This window comes from Myxine glutinosa, chromosome 11 (assembly GCF_964187855.1).
Source record: "Myxine glutinosa chromosome 11, kmMyxGlut1.1, whole genome shotgun sequence".
In the NCBI taxonomy this organism is placed as follows: domain Eukaryota; kingdom Metazoa; phylum Chordata; class Myxini; order Myxiniformes; family Myxinidae; genus Myxine; species Myxine glutinosa.
Window position 1 is genome coordinate 3004325 of NC_136271.1, and position 16749 is coordinate 3021073.

The 16749-nt window shown below is 47.3% G+C and overlaps 1 protein-coding gene across 6 annotated transcripts in view; it reads left to right on the top strand.

Moving 5' to 3' along the window:
• The window catches only part of TAF5 (TATA-box binding protein associated factor 5), a 543784-nt gene that overhangs the window by 475666 nt on the left and 51369 nt on the right, over positions 1 to 16749 (top strand). For 3 of the 6 annotated variants that reach the window (XM_078786342.1, XM_078786341.1, XM_078786339.1), the window contains exon 2: positions 7821 to 8273. In XM_078786342.1, coding sequence (XP_078642468.1) covers positions 7871 to 8273 — 403 coding nt within the window. In that variant the 5' untranslated portion in view covers positions 7821 to 7870. Of the gene's footprint in view, positions 1 to 187; positions 300 to 7820; positions 8274 to 16749 lie in introns of those variants that run through there. The other 3 variants (XM_078786338.1, XM_078786340.1, XM_068104181.2) reach the window with 2 other exon arrangements.

Consider the following 16749-nt stretch of genomic DNA (forward strand, 5'->3'; position numbering starts at 1 on the left):
CTGTGGTATATAAGAAAGGTGTATATATCATTTCTCCCTCTTACCTTTTCACATAAACTATCTTTTTTTGTCACTAATTTAAAGTCATGTAAAATGGTTTTAAGTAAGCACCGAATAAAAAAGATATTTTATATGTAAACGATTATAAAATAATATAACGTTGAAAGGCAAATTAAATGAAGAAACCGAGTTTCACTTTGGTTTTATTTTACCAACGCGCCTTCCGAGCCGATTTCACATCCGTGTGTCCAATCCAATCCCTAATGTGATCACCAAGGTATTTCTCCAGGTACAGTGCGGTATGTCCATGTTTTCCATGTATTACTTCAGCTTACAACGAATTGTTCCTTCCCTTTGGAAACTCGTTGCTCTTCAATAAGATAACTTTGTGTAACTTTCCTCAGTTTAAAAAAAACTCGTAATATCGATGAATATTTGACTTTAGTTTACTGGGTTCGGTTGGGTTTGTTATTTTTTTTTAAATTAACTTGTTTCTGGTTATAATAATATTTATACCGAGCTGGTGGTGCCGACACCACAACACGATACCCTAGTTACTGAGGTAAAGGTAAAACTTTACTAAAAAAGTCTTTAGTTTACGTGGGACATTACTATGACTATGAGATGGCAGCAGACATGCACCGAGGGGTGGTGTGATTAGAGGCAGCAGACATGCACCGAGGGGTGGTGTGATTAGGGGCAGCAGACATGCACCGAGGGGTGGTGTGATTAGAGGCAGCAGACGTGCACCGAGGGCGAGGGGTGGTGGGATTTGGGGCAGCGGACGTGCACCGAGGGGTGGTGTGATTAGAGGCAGCAGACATGCACCGAGGGATGGTGTGATTAGAGGCAGCAGACATGCACCGAGGGGTGGTGTGATTGGAGGCAGCAGACATGCACCGAGGGGTGGTGGAATTTGGGGCAGCAGACATGCACCGAGGGGTGGTGTGATTAGAGGCAGCAGACATGCACCGAGGGGTGGTGGGATTTGGGGCAGCGGACGTGCACCGAGGGGTGGTGTGATTAGAGGCAGCAGACATGCACCGAGGGGTGGTGTGATTAGAGGCAGCAGACATGCACCGAGGGGTGGTGGGATTAGAGGCAGCAGACATGCACCGAGGGGTGGTGGAATTTGGGGCAGCGGACGTGCACCGAGGGGTGGTGTGATTAGAGGCAGCGGACGTGCACTGAAGGGTGGTGTGATTAGGGGCAGCGGACGTGCACCGAGGGGTGGTGTGATTAGGGGCAGCAGACGTGCACCGAGGGGTGGTGTGATTAGGGGCAGCGGACGTGCACCGAGGGGTGGTGTGATTAGAGGCAGCGGACGTGCACTGAAGGGTAGGGTGATGTGATTGGAGGCAGCGGATGTGCAAGGAGGGGTAGTGTGATTAAGGGCAGCAGATGTGCACCGAGGGGTGGTGGAATTTGGGGCAGCGGACGTGCACCGAGGGGTGGTGTGATTAGAGGCAGCGGACGTGCACCGAGGGGTGATGTGATTGGAGGCAGCGGATGTGCAAGGAGGGGTAGTGTGATTAAGGGCAGCAGATATGCACCGAGGGGTGGTGGAATTTGGGGCAGCAGATGTGCACCGAGGGGTGGGTGTCGACTGTCGAACCAGGAGACTACAAACTCAAACAGTAAGGAAGGGCTGAAAGAACGAGAAGACAAATGTAAAGTTGTGGGTTAAACAGCAATGCAACCTAAAGGGTGCAGGAGGAAGAGAGAAGAAAACACCTTGGGAATAAATGGCATGAATCTGTTCAAATTTTGGGATGACATTTTATACCTTGATGTTATGCCCAGACATGCACATGTGTGGGCTGCATGGGCCATACCCTTTTGTGCATTTGTATGTGTATATTTTTATGCTCTTCATTCTCCGCTTCAAATGTACATCCTCAGTGGTATTTAAGCATAATTGGTCCTGCACACTCTGGGTTTTTTTGTTTTGTTTGTTTTTTTGTATACGAAATCTATGCTCGTGGAAGAGCTAACACACAAAACATAGAATAAATGGAGCGGGAGACAAGAGGGGGAGAAAGAGGGAAGCAAGAGAACAGAGAACAGAGACATCAGGAGATCTGTGGAGGGGCCAGGTGTGGGGCGGGGTACACGGGATAAGGAAGATGGACACTACTCGGACTTTCAGGAAAGAAAACAGAATTTGAAAGAGGTGGATTTGGGGTGGATTAACAGGGGTAGTAAAGATCAATGTTTTGGATGGGGGAAGACAAGAGATGGTGGTGAACAGCTGTGTTAAAGACCTGGAGGGAGGAGTGGGATTGAAGAGAGTGAGGGAGTTTGTTCCAGAGGCGGGAGAAAAGAGGAATGAAAGAGTGAAGGTGAGCAGAGAGTCTGTTTTCCGTGCTCCGCCCACACCCAAGCCCATCTCTTTCCAAACCTTGAATCCTCCGTTTCCGGTCTTGCTGGCGATGGTTCGTTTTTTCGCAGCTCTCCACGCTCTCCATCGAAATCGAAGTTAAGTAATTGTTCCAATTTGTATTTTCGTTAAAACTGTATTTATTTTATGGTGTATGTACGTATATTTCCCGTCAAAGATTTTCGGTGCAAATCTTTCATACCTGTATTGAAAATCGTGTTAATTCGTGTCGTCTTGAGGTCTTGTACAGTGTACACTGTACAACCTTGAGGCTTTGTTTTTCTCTCAGCGGTCTGTCGTTTGTGATCCAATAACTTTCGTTCTCTGTTTTCGCAGTCTTTCCACCCCAAAGCCTACTTCCTTATGTAAATCTCAACTCAAAAAACAAAAAAAAAAGACATTACCTTCTCTGTGCTCATTCGTTTATTCATTCTTATTCGTTCGTTCGTTCTTCGACCACGTGTTTCTCCCCCATTTCCCCAGATAGATTGTCAAATTTCAACTCGTTATTTTATCGTCCATGCGATATTGTTTGATTATAGTTAGTTTTGGTTTGAATTTCCTGTAACTCGTATTTAATTAATCGTGTTCTGCTCCTCGTGTGTGGCCTTGTAGTTGTACCCCCGTCGGTGTTTTATTAACTTAAGCGTGTTTTGCTTGGCTCTTGGTTTTTTCCCTTCTACCCCGAACATAATACTGTCTAACGTTCTAAATCCCCACCCCCCCCCCCCCAAAAACAAACAAACAAAAAAACATTTATTTTCTTTTCTCCACGTGTACTGTTGTCTCATCCTGTATTTTCTGTCCAGGTGTGCTGTTCGCCCCACCCCCATTATCTCCTTGCCATCCACCGTTTGCCCTGTTCACGTGACTCGTGGTGGTCCCTCTCGGCTCTCCCCCCGTTGGTATTTTTGTGCATATAAGATTGTTCATAGTTCTGTTTAAATATTATTTAAATATGTTTAACCTTTCCCCTTCTGTTTTTTATTCAGTGGTATATTACAACACGCTGTTTTTCTTCCTATTTAAAAGGCTTTTCTCAATTTCCTCTCCAACTCATTCCACTTCAAAAAAAAGAAATTCAATATCTTATACGTCTCCCTCACTACATGGTCTAAATTCACATTCATTCCATCCCTCCTCCATCGTTCTGAATCGGATTGCTAACTTGAAAATCACAACAAACCCAATTTGTTATCAATGTTCGTCTTTCATTAATCATCCACTTTCTAAACTCCCCTCTTGCCCCTCCCATCCAAATCCCCCCCCCTTGCACCTACACTCCGAAACTTCCCCCTTGCCCCTCCACTCTTAAACTCCCCCCTTGCCCCTCCACTCTTAAACTCCCCCCTTGCCCCTCCACTCCTGAACTCCCCCCTTGCCCTTCCCCTCCTAAACTTCCCCTTTGCCCCTCCCCTCCTAATCCCCCCCCTTGCCCCTCCACTCCTGATCTCCCCCCTTTCCCCTTCCCTCCAAAACTCCCCCCTTGCCCCTCCCCTCCTAAACTCCCCCCTCACTCCTCCCCTTCAAAACTCCCCCCCAATCCCTCCCTTTCAATTCTCCCCCCATACCATTCCTCTCCAATTCTCTCTCCTCCCCCCTCCTCCTCCAAGCTGCCTCCTCCCCACTTCGTCTCCCTTCTATCTCATACCTCCACCCCCCCAAACCTTCTACTTTCCTCTGCCCCCCCTCAAACAACCCCTCACTGTGCCGCATCCCTTCACCATCAAACCTTTCATCCTCCTCATCCTTCCCTTTCTTGGAACTCTTCTGCAACATCTGAAACACTATCAACTGCTCTCCCTACCTCCCCCTCTCATCCTTCATCTTACCCTACTCCTCCCCTCCCCTGTCCTGTACCCGATGCTCCCCCTCTCTCTTCATTAACGGTATGGACCTCAAACATCCGGGGCCTTCGCTCAAACCTGACTGATCTCTCCATACAGGTTGCTTCTGACAATCCAGACTTGATCTGCTTAACAGAGACTTTCCTCCTTCAAGATGTCTCTGATTCCTTAATATCTCTTCCTGGTTACTCCCTCCTCCGGTATGATAGACCTGAGCCTCGGCCTGGTGGTGGGGTGGCTATCTTTGTCAAAAACTCTCTTCCTCACTCTCCTTGCACTGCTCTCTTTCCTCCTCACCCGCAGGAGTACCTCTGGTTACGGCTTCCTCTCCGCTCCCACCTTTTGTTCATATGTGTTCTGTACCGTCCCCCAAACAGTGATAACTCCATCTACATTTCAATGTCTGACAACATGGACCAACTTCTATCCACTCATCCCAACTCTCTCTTCCTCATATGTGGTGACTTCAACTGTCATCATGCCACCTGGTTGGGTGTGGGTTCCTCTCTCACTAGTCATGGCACCTCAGCAAAGGACTTCTGTGACTCACTGGGATTGACACAATCTGTCAATTTCCCGACCCGGATCTCAGCCAATGGAGTATCTTCTCTTCTAGACTTGGTTATGACAAACTTCCCTGCTAATGTCTGCTGCTCTTCTTCTGCTCCATTCGGTTCTTCTGATCATGTGCTTGTCAAAGTGGACATCTCTGGCCATTCTCAGAGAGCCTCCTCAGCGTCGACGAGTCTGGCATTTCACTCAGGCCGACTGGGACGGTCTTCAAGCAGCCATCAATCGTCTGGATTGGTCTCCCATCTCCACTGCCTCTGACATCAATTCTTCCTGGGAATTCTTCCAAAGCAAACTGATCTCTCTCATGCACAGATTTATCCCATCTCGCCTTCAATTGTCTTACCCTTCCTCCCGTCCATGGTACACTGAATCTTGTGGTGAGGCAGTTGCCCTGAAACAACTTGCCTTTGCCTCTTGGAAGGCTAATCCAACTGAAGGAAATCTCAGTTCCTTCCACCAAGCTCGGAACAAGTGTGTGTCTACCCTCAGGAGTGCCAGGAAGCACTATCTCTCCTCACTCAAGAATGAACTCTCAAACCTGTCTCCTTCCTCCAAATCCTGGTGGCGTCTGGTCAAATCCGTTTCTGGTGTTTGTTCCCCCTCCATCCCCTCCCTTACCTCAAATGGCCACACAGTTGACATCGCACGTGACAAAGCCGAATGCCTCAACTCTGTGTTCGCCTCAAAATCCTTAGTCCCAAACCCATCTCTCTCTGTTCCCACCTTTCCCAGTCGAACCCAACTGCTCCTGGACTCTGTGTCCTTCTCTCCTGACAAGGTGGAGGAGTTTTTGTCAAACCTCGACTCTGATTCTGCAACTGGACCAGACGGCATCAGCCCACGGGTCCTAAAATCCTGCTCTGCCGCTCTATCTCACCCTCTCTCTGTTCTTTTCACCCTATCTTTTGCTCAAGGTCATCTGCCAGCATCCTGGAAATCAGCTAACATTACCGCTTTACACAAAAAAGGTGCAAAAACAGATCCTTGCAACTACAGACCAATCAGCCTGCTCCCAATTATCAGCAAAGTCATGGAATCCATCATTGCTTCGGATATGAAATCTTTCCTCTTCTCCAATGGCTTGATCTCTGATCATCAATTTGGTTTCAGACCAGGTCACTCTACTCTGGACATGCTGCTTCTGCTGTCTCAACAATGGATGGAGGTCCTCAATGCCAAACAGGAAATCAGAGCTGTCTCCCTTGACATATCAAGGGCCTTTGATACGGTCTGGCACCCAGCTCTGCTCACCAAACTCTCCTCCTATGGTATCCATGGAAATCTCCATGCATGGCTTGCGGACTTCCTCTCTGGTCGTAGTCAACGTGTGGCCCTGAATGGATTTCTCTCATCTCCCCTTCCTGTTCAGGCTGGAGTTCCCCAAGGAAGTGTGCTGGGCCCTGTGCTTTTTCTGGTCTTTATCAATGATCTCTCTGACTCTCTGGAAAATCCTCTCTATCTCTTTGCTGATGACTCCACTCTCTGCCGCTCCATTCCTCTTCCCTCAGATCGGCAGTCTGCAGCCTCCTCACTCTCTGAAGACCTGGACAAAATCACAGACTGGTCAAACAAGTGGAACATGTCTTTCAATCCTGACAAATCTCACTCTCTTACTATGTCTCTCCGAAAAGATCGACTGGACAACCCTCCCATCTACTTTCCCAACAATCCTCTCCAAGAAGTTCTGTCACTCAAGCTTTTGGGTCTCACTATCTGCCATGATCTTTCTTGGGAAAACCACATTTCCAAGCTGGCCTCCAAAGCCAGTCGCCGACTGGGCATCCTCCGTCGTGCGAAGTCCTTCCTCGGCACACCTGAGCTCCTCACCACATACAAGGCTTTCATCCGCAGCTCAATGGAATACTGTTCTCCCCTATGGGCTGGTGCTCCTGCCTCACACCTGGCTCGGCTTCACGCTGTTGAATCCAAAGCTTTCAAAATCATTGGAATCTCCCGCGATGAAGCTATCTCTGAGGGCCTTTCACTCACTCACCGCAGGCAGGTAGGTGGCCTTTCTGTCTTCTACCGACTCCTCTCCGGCCTTGCTCCCCCAGCTCTCTCTGTGCTCTGTCCCCCAAATATTCCTACAGGTCGCACAAGATCTGCCAGCAACCCTCTGATGGTTAAACTGCCGAAATCTCGGCTCTCTGCTCACCTTCACTCTTTCATTCCTCTTTTCTCCCGCCTGTGGAACAAACTCCCACACTCCCTTCAATCCCTCTCCTCCCTCCAGGTCTTTAAAACAGCTGTTCACCACCATCTCTTATCTTCCCCCATCCATAACCTTGATCTTTTCTACCCCCACTAATTCACCCCAGATCCACCTTGTTTGAAATTCCAACTTCTTTCCTGGAAATCCTGGCAGTGTCCATATGTTTATACCTCTCCCACCCCCCCCCCCCTTCACATGCCTCCGCCCCTTCACATGCCTCCCCCCCAAAGCCCTCTCCCTCCCACAGATCTCTCGATGTCTCCATGTCTCTCGGTCCCTGCTCTCAAATGTTGTGTTTGTGTCCTTCCCCCTCTCTCCCCATCTTGTCTACCGCTCCCGATGTTATTTGTTTTATGTGTCTGTTTGTCTTTCTGTGTGATTAATGTTCGCTCTTTCACGAGCCTCGATTTTGTATACAAAAAAAAAAAAAAAAAAAAAAAAAAAAAACCTCCAAGTTTTCCTTCCTGAGAATTTGCTTCTGTATCCATCTGGTCCACCCCATGCATCCCCCTGCCCCTCTTTCCTCCCTACTTCCCTTGTTTGTCCATCTCCCTCTATTGTATCCTTTAACCCTGCTGTTGGTACCCCCCACCCCCTCTGCTGTTCCTTTTGTTGTGTTGCATCCTGATCCATTCTCGCTCTTCCACGAGCCTTGACTTTGTATAAAAATGTTTTAGAAAGAACTGTGGGTTGTTTGGTTGGGGGTGGTGTGGGTGGAGGAGTGATACGATCAAAATTCAAAACGGAGAGGGATAAAGTAATGCATGTTGAAGAATGTGCAATTTATTTATTCTTTCTGCTTTCTTAGGAGACGACCAACACTGTAAGGGCATAAGGCAGCAACTATCGGACAACAATATGGCTGCTGTTCAGGAAAGTGAAGCAGTTCAAGCAGAATCTGAAGGTTCCGGTGTGCCAGCTGTAGTACCTGGATGCAACATCCCACCAACAACCAGTACAGCAAGCAGTACAGCAAGCAGTGGAGCAAGCAGTGGAGCAAGCAGTGGAGCAAGCAGTGGAGCAGCCACAGGAGGCGAAGCCGATCGCCGCACCCTGCTAGCTGTACTGAATTTCCTACAACGTCAGGGCCTAAAGAGTGCTGAAGAGGCACTGAGGCGTGAGGCTGGTTTTGCAGCTGCTGCTGTGACCTGTGGAAGCGGGACACCTGGGGGATCTTCGGAACCTCCACCTGATGTTAGTTCTGTGCTGTCAGCATACCGTGGTGGGGGTGATTCCACTCAGTACGAGACGTACTATGCAGGTGTGTGTTCAGCCAAGTATTTTGATAAATAACATCCATGCGAAGATATTTGGCTACCCCTGGCTGATTTAGAAGGCTGAAAGTTCCTGCAATTGAAAGTGTTAAAAAATGTATGCATACTTGGCTCTTAATTACAATTAAAACAAGAAAAAGAGCAATCAGAAATTACAAACCCTTGCCAGGATGTGTTTTCAGTGGTTTTTAAGGCGTTTGTGTTAAAACAAATATGGCGGCCGAACCACGTGACCGATGACGTCATCATTTTTTTTCTAACCACCAATCTATCCCTACTAGCAACGGCACCCGCCCTATGGGCGGGGCTTCAATTGGGAGGCCCAAATGAAAAGGCTAAATATCAGAAATTGAAGGCTTTTTTTATTTTAAATGATTCATATAAACATCCGTTGAATCATATCACACGCAAATCATCAAAATTGAAACAGTATCTTTAGAATTTCAATAAAAGCCACATCACTGTTCATATCGGTAAATATTATTCCATTGTGTTTCAAATCGTGACCGATACACTATGATCGTGAATCGTGATCGATAATCGTGTTCACAATCGCTATGTCGTACGTACTCCCGATACGTGTACCAAATTCCCGATACGTGTAACTGTACCAAATCAACAGTTAAAAGGATTTTGAACCGATAGCTGTTACGGCCTTGGCAAGATCGATGGAGACAGCGATCTGTTCGCGATCGATGGAGACATGTTGCTTTCCCGGCTGCCACACAAACGGCTGCACCGATCGCGCGGCACCCGGGAAAGCAACATCGTCACAATCAGAACAATGAACGTTATGCGAACGCGAATGTTATCCGGGAGTCCAAACCTGAGAATGCTGGAGACTAAAGCTGAAATTGGGAAAACTAAATAGCCTATTTTACTCCTGGAGATCCCAAGATTATCCACTCAAAATATATTTGCGATCGGTTCAGCAGTTTTTACGGTACCTACAGACGGACGGACGGACATTTGGTGAATTATAGCAAGATATTGTGCAAGAAATTTCATCTTGATCGGATGAAGTTTTGTACTTGTCGAATTATGACGTCATAATGTAGGCACCTATGACATCATTAACATATTTTATTCTCCATGGAGAGTTCTTTACAATGAGCCATGTCTCAATTTTTTCTATTCAGCGCTTTCGGAGATATAGAGGTGCAAAGTTTTTCGGTTTTTCCAAGATGGCGGTCGGTCCACATGACCTATGACATCATAATTATCATTTAAAATTATACAGGTGGAGTTGCACCTATGGTGAAAATTTACTGTCAATCGGACCAACGGTTGCAGAGAAAATCAGATTTATCCTGTGTGGACAAACAAACGGACTCAAATGCAATACCCTCTCCTCAGTCGAGGGTAACAAGTATAGATACATTCAAAGTACACCGCCCATGCCAAATAAATAAATATATAACATCCTCCAGCGCGGCACTGCCGGGGCGCCTCTGGCTCCCGGCGACACCGCCGTGCAGCACATAGAGATGGTATTGGGAGGGAGAGGTGTACAATAATTGAATGATTAATTGTGTAATTAAAAGCAAGAAATAAAAATCGTAAAATAATTTATTAATTGGATAATAGCGATATCAAAACCACCAGTGTTTCATCCAAAGCTGTAACCTTTTGAAAATTAATGAAATAAGTCATTAATCTAAAAAATAAACAATTAACTGATTACTCAATAAATAATAAATCGATTTATTGATTAATCAATAAATCAAAAATATCCTTTATAGCCACATCATTTGGTCATTGTCAACAACAACAACAACAGGCATTTTAATGCCATTTTCCCTGCTAGAGCGGGGGTTAGCCTTGCGGGCCCCATGACAATCTTCTCAATTTTGCCCTATTTTCTACATCTCCCCTTGTTAACCCCCTTGCCCGTATTTCTTCTTCCACCACCTTTAGCCAAGTCTTTCTCGGTCTTCCCCGTCCTCTACTTCTTTCTACATTCATTTCCATCACTCTTCTCAACCAGTCACTTTCATCCTTCCTCAACACATGACCAAACCATCTCAACCTGTTCCTCTTCACAGCATCAATCACAGGCTCTATTCCCATCATCTTTCGCAATTCATCATTTGTCTTCCTCTCTCTCAACGATACTCCGCACATCCACCGAACCATTCGCATTTCCACCCTTTCCAGCCTTCGTTGATGCTCTTCGTTCATGACCCATGTCTCGCTCCCATAAATCACAATACTTCTCACACGTTTTCCAGTACAGGATGTTTGTTTTTTGCGTCCGACCACCTGCTTTTTGCATGGCTGGTAAAAGATGGGTTTTATAAATGTGTCAAGGTAGCGGCTTGTGAATTTTTTTTTGCGCCCTTGCAAAACCCCGAATTTGCGTTAGAGCCGCGAAAAGAAATTAAATCACCGTTTGCCCTTCACGTGACTCGTGGTGGTCCCTCTCGGCTCTCCCCCCGTTGGTATTTTTGTGCACATAAGATTGTTCACGGTTCTGTTTAAATATTATTTAAATATGTATAACCTTTCCCCTTCAGTGTTTTACTCAGTGGTATTTTACAACACGCTGTTTTTCTTCCTATTTAAAAGGCTTTTCTCAATTTCCTCTCCAACTCATTCCACCTCAAAAAAAAGAAATTCAATATCTTATACGTCTCCCTCACTACATGGTCTAAATTCACATTCATTCCATCCCTCCTCCATCATTCTGAACCGGATTGCTAACTTCAAAATCACAACAAACCCAATTTGTTTTCAATGTTCGTCTTTCATTAATCATCCACTTTCTAAACTCCCCTCTTGCCCCTCCCATCCAAATCCCTCCCCTTGCACCTACACTCCTAAACTCCCCCCTTGCCCCGCCACTCTTAAACTCCCCCCCTACCCCTCCACTCCTGAACTCCCCCCTTGCCCTTCCACTCCTGAACTCCCCCCTTGCCCTTCCCCTCCTAAACTCCCCCCTCACTCCTCCCCTTCAAAACTCCCCCCCAAACCCTCCCATTCAAATCTCCCCCCATACCATTCCTCTCCAATTCTCCCTCCTCCCCCCTCCTCCTCAAAGCTGCCTCCTCCCCACTTCGTCTCCCTTCTATCTCATACCTCCACCCCCCTCAACCTTCTTCTTTCCTCTGCCCTCCCTCAAACAACCCCTCTCTGTGCCTCATCCCTTCACCTTCAAACCTTTCATCCTCCTCATCCTTCCCTTTCTTGGAACTCTTCTGCAATCGCTGACACACTAACAACTGCTCTCCCTACCTCCCCCTCTCATCCTTCATCTTACCCTACTCCTCCCCTCCCCTGTCCTGTACCCGATGCTCCCCCTCTCTCTTCATTAACGGTATGGACCTCAAACATCCGGGGCCTTCGCTCAAACCTGACTGATCTCTCCATACAGGTTGCTTCTGACAATCCAGACTTGATCTGCTTAACAGACTTTCCTCCTTCAAGATGTCTCTGATTCCTTAATATCTCTTCCTGGTTACTCCCTCCTCCGGTATGATAGACCTGAGCCTCGGCCTGGTGGTGGGGTGGCTATCTTTATCAAAAACTCTCTTCCTCACTCTCCTTGCACTGCCCTCTCTCCTCACCCCCAGGAGTACCTCTGGCTACGGCTTCCTCTCCGCTCCCACCTTTTGTTCATATGTGTTCTGTACCGTCCCCCAAACAGTGATGACTCCATCTACATTTCACTGTCTGACAACATGGACCAACTTCTATCCACTCATCCCAACTCTCTCTTCCTCATATGTGGTGACTTCAATTGTCATCATGCCACCTGGTTGGGTGTAGGTTCCTCTCTCACCAGTCATGGCACCTCAGCAAAGGACTTCTGTGACTCACTGGGATTGACACAATCTGTCAATTTCCCGACCCGGATCTCAGCCAATGGAGTATCTTCTCTTCTAGACTTGGTTATGACTAACTTCCCTGCTAATGTCTGCTGCTCTTCTTCTGCTCCAATCGGTTCTTCTGATCATGTGCTTGTCAAAGTGGACATCTCTCTGGCCATTCTCAGAGAGCCTCCTCAGCGTCGACGAGTCTGGCATTTCACTCAGGCCGACTGGGACGGTCTTCAAGCAGCCATCAATCGTCTGGATTGGTTTCCCATCTCCACTGCCTCTGACATCAATTCTTCCTGGGAATTCTTCCAAAGCAAACTGATCTCTCTCATGCACAGATTTATCCCATCTCGCCTTCAGTTGTCTTACCCTTCCTTCCGTCCATGGTACACTGAATCTTGTGGTGAGGCAGTTGCCCTGAAACAACTTGCCTTTGCCTCTTGGAAGGCTAATCCAACTGAAGGAAATCTCAGTTCCTTCCACCAAGCTTGGAACAAGTGTGTGTCTACCCTCAGGAGTGCCAGGAAGCACTATCTCTCCTCACTCAAGAATGAACTCTCAAACCTGTCTCCTTCCTCCAAATCCTGGTGGCGTCTGGTCAAATCCGTTTCTGGTGTTTGTTCCCCCTCCATCCCCTCCCTTACCTCAAATGGCCACACAGTTGACATCGCACGTGACAAAGCCGAATGCCTCAACTCTGTGTTTGCCTCAAAATCCTTAGTCCCAAACCCATCTCTCTCTGTTCCCACCTTTCCCAGTCGAACCAAACTGCTCCTGGACTCTGTGACCTTCTCTCCTGACAAGGTGGAGGAGTTTTTGTCAAACCTCGACTCTGATTCTGCAACTGGACCAGATGGCATCAGCCCACGGGTCCTAAAATCCTGCTCTGCCGCTCTATCTCACCCTCTCTCTGTTCTTTTCACCCTATCCTTTGCTCAAGGTCATCTGCCAGCATCCTGGAAATCAGCAAACATTACCGCTTTACACAAAAAAGGTGCAAAAACAGATCCTTGCAACTACAGACCAATCAGCCTGCTCCCAATTATCAGCAAAGTCATGGAATCCATCATTGCTTCGGATATGAAATCTTTCCTCTTCTCCAATGGCTTGATCTCTGATCATCAATTTGGTTTCAGACCAGGTCACTCTACTCTGGACATGCTGCTTCTGCTGTCTCAACAATGGATGGAGGTCCTCAATGCCAAACAGGAAATCAGAGCTGTCTCCCTTGACATATCACGTGCCTTCGATACGGTCTGGCACTCAGCTCTGCTCACCAAACTCTCCTCCTATGGTATCCATGGAAATCTCCATGCATGGCTTGCGGACTTCCTCTCTGGTCGTAGTCAACGTGTGGCCCTGAATGGATTTCTCTCATCTCCCCTTCCCGTTCAGGCTGGAGTTCCCCAAGGCAGTGTGCTGGGCCCTGTGCTTTTTCTGGTCTTTATCAATGATCTCTCCGACTCTCTGGAAAATCCTCTGTATCTCTTTGCTGATGACTCCACTCTCTGCCGCTCCAATTCCTCTTCCCTCAGATCGGCAGTCTGCAGCCTCCTCACTCTCTGAAGACCTGGACAAAATCACAGACTGGTCAAACATGTGGAACATGTCTTTCAATCCTGACAAATCTCACACTCTTACTATGTTTCTCCGAAAGGATCGACTGGACAACCCTCCCATCTACTTTCTCAACAATCCTCTCCAAGAAGTTCTGTTGCTCAAGCTTTTGGGTCTCACCATCTGCCATGATCTTTCTTGGGAAAACCACATTTCCAAGCTGGCCTCCAAAGCCAGCCGCCGAAATCCTCCGTCGTGTGAAGTCCTTCCTAGGCACACCTGAGCTCCTCACCACATACAAGGCTTTCATCCGCAGCTCAATGGAATACTGTTCTCCCCTATGGGCTGGTGCTCCTGCCTCACACCTGGCTCGGCTTCACGCTGTTGAATCCAAAGCTTTCAGAATCATTGGAATCTCCCGCGATGAAGCTATCTCTGAGGGCCTTTCACTCACTCACCGCAGGCAGGTAGGTGGTCTTTCTGTCTTCTACCGACTCCTCTCCGGCCTTGCTCCCCCAGCTCTCTCTGTGCTCTGTCCCCCAAATATTCCTACAGGTCGCACAAGATCTGCCAGCCACCCTCTGATGGTTAAACTGCCGAAATCTCGGCTCTCTGCTCACCTTCACTCTTTCATTCCTCTTTTCTCCCGCCTCTGGAACAAACTCCCACACTCACTTCAATCACACTCCTCCCTCCAGGTCTTCAAAACAGCTGTTCACCACCATCTCTTATCTTCCCCCATCCAAAACCTTGATCTTTTCTACCCCCACTAATTCACCCCAGATCCACCTTGTTTGAAATTCCAACTTCTTTCCTGGAAGTCTTGGCAGTGTCCATATGTTTTATACCTCTCCCACCCCCCCCCCCTCTTCCCATGCCTCCCCCCCAAAGCCCTCTCCCTCCCACAGTTCTCTCGATGTCTCCATGTCTCTCGGTCCCTGCTCTCAAATGTTGTGTTTGTGTCCTTCCCCCTCTCTCCCCATCTTGTCTACCGCTCCCGATGTTATTTGTTTTGTGTGTCTGTTTGTCTTTCTGTGTGATTAATGTTCGCTCTTTCACGAGCCTCGATCTTGTATACAAAAAAAAAAAAAAAAAATGAAAAAAAAAAAACGCGAATTCGCGGGATTTTTCCGCGAATGGAGAAACGTCGCATTTTATCAACCGCGAATTCCACCAATAGCGGAACCACAAATAGCGGGGTCCGACTGTATATCAATTTATTACGGTGAGGACTTATTTATTTTCTTTCTCATCCTGGCAATATCTGAGGCACCTTTCTGAGCTATGAAGCTGATATTTGGACATGACAGTGATCAAGTGATTTGGCTGTAAAGGATACTTTTGATTTATGAATTGATCGATTAATTATTTAATTATTCGATTAATGACGATTTATTAAAAGCTACAAATTTGGATGAAACGGTGGTGGTTTAGGTATTCTGTTGGCCATTTGTTTAATAATTTAATTATTTTACCGTTAGTTGTTTATTTATTTTCGTTATTAATCACTTATTTGTTTTCTTACCCATCTGGGCAATATCTCAGGCACCTTTTGAGCTCGGAAGCTGATATTTGGACACGTTACACCCAAGTGATTTGGGTGTAAAGCGTATTTTTGATTAATCAATCGATTTATTATTGTCATGTGATTCCCCTTGGTTAACACCAGGAGAGAATCACGGATAACCAAAGCGAGCTTTAACTCCGGGCGTTCAGTTCAATGGCCGATTTTATATCTACACGTGGGCGGAAGAAAGAAGAAGAGGAAGCGCTTACCTGAGCGATCTGCTGAGCAGTCTTCAAACCTGCAAAAGTAACTCAAACGGGAACGGTTTTATGATGCACAAGAAAATAATAAAAGGATTTATTAAAGCAATTGTCGGTAAAGCCCCTGTCACACCTTGACGATTTAGCCAGCGTATGCCGACGTATCAAAATTGAGTGCTGGTGTGAGTCATACGCTGGCATACGTCGACAAATTTTGTGCATGCACGAAATTTGTCGACGAGCTCGGCGTACTATGACGTATGCCAGCGTGCTTCAGCGTGCTCTTAACGTAGCCAAATTTTTCATACGTCGGCATACGCTGGCTAAAACGTCAAGGTGTGACAGCGGCTTAACAAAGAAAAACGCGTGATAATAACTACTGTTCCTAAATGGAGCGCTGCCTCACCAGACTTGAACACACACAAAGGGATAAAATAACGTTGGAAAGGAATTGTGATTATTTAGTGCACTTAGCTGCGAGCGGCTTGTGGGGTCTCGCCACGAATCGCCAAGGATCGTCTGGGGTGTTGGTGACGTTGCGCGTGAAGCACGTGCGTTGGCGGGAACCAGGCCTCGATGTCCTCGCACGCCGCAGCGCTCGTACTCTCGTCCACGCGCCGCCTCTCCCGTCAGCTGCTTCTCTCAATCCCAGATGCCAAATGAACAGGGGAACGAGGAGACGAGGCCGGCACACAACCACTTGCACCGAGGCCCAGAACGCCAAGAGGAGAAGAGAACCGTCAGCACACACTCGCAGGCAGGTACCAGAGCAAAAAGAAAATTCCGCCCCACAATTGTTTTTATAATCCCCGCTCTGACGTCAACGTGCTCCTCCTCCACTCAGCGCAGGCCAACACTCCCTATCCAGCTCCCTTCACCAGTCAGTGAGTTGCCCGCCTCTCCCGTCATCGGCCTTCTCTGCCAATCAGCGTGATGCTTCTCCTTTCTCTTACTTCACCAATCAACGAGCTGCTTCTTGATACGCTCCGGCCAATCCATGTTCCCCAAGGCGTGGTCCGCTGGCTGCGCTCAAATTGGCTTCCGGGTGGGTTTCCATTATTTGAGTGTCGTTAATGGGCACTTCCTAACTCGTGTCTATGTGTGGTGCCAAAAGGGACAATGGGATGATTACCAGGTTCTATGGACAGGGGAATTGGCATAAACCCAACGATAACTAACACAAGGGTCATCCTTCCATGTTCATAAAGATACACTTGCGCGAACAAACCGCCTAAACAGAACTTATTACATGTGGGGTTCCCTATCACGATAATCGGAGCACACTACCGACACAGATCTACCTGACTCTATAATCATCTAC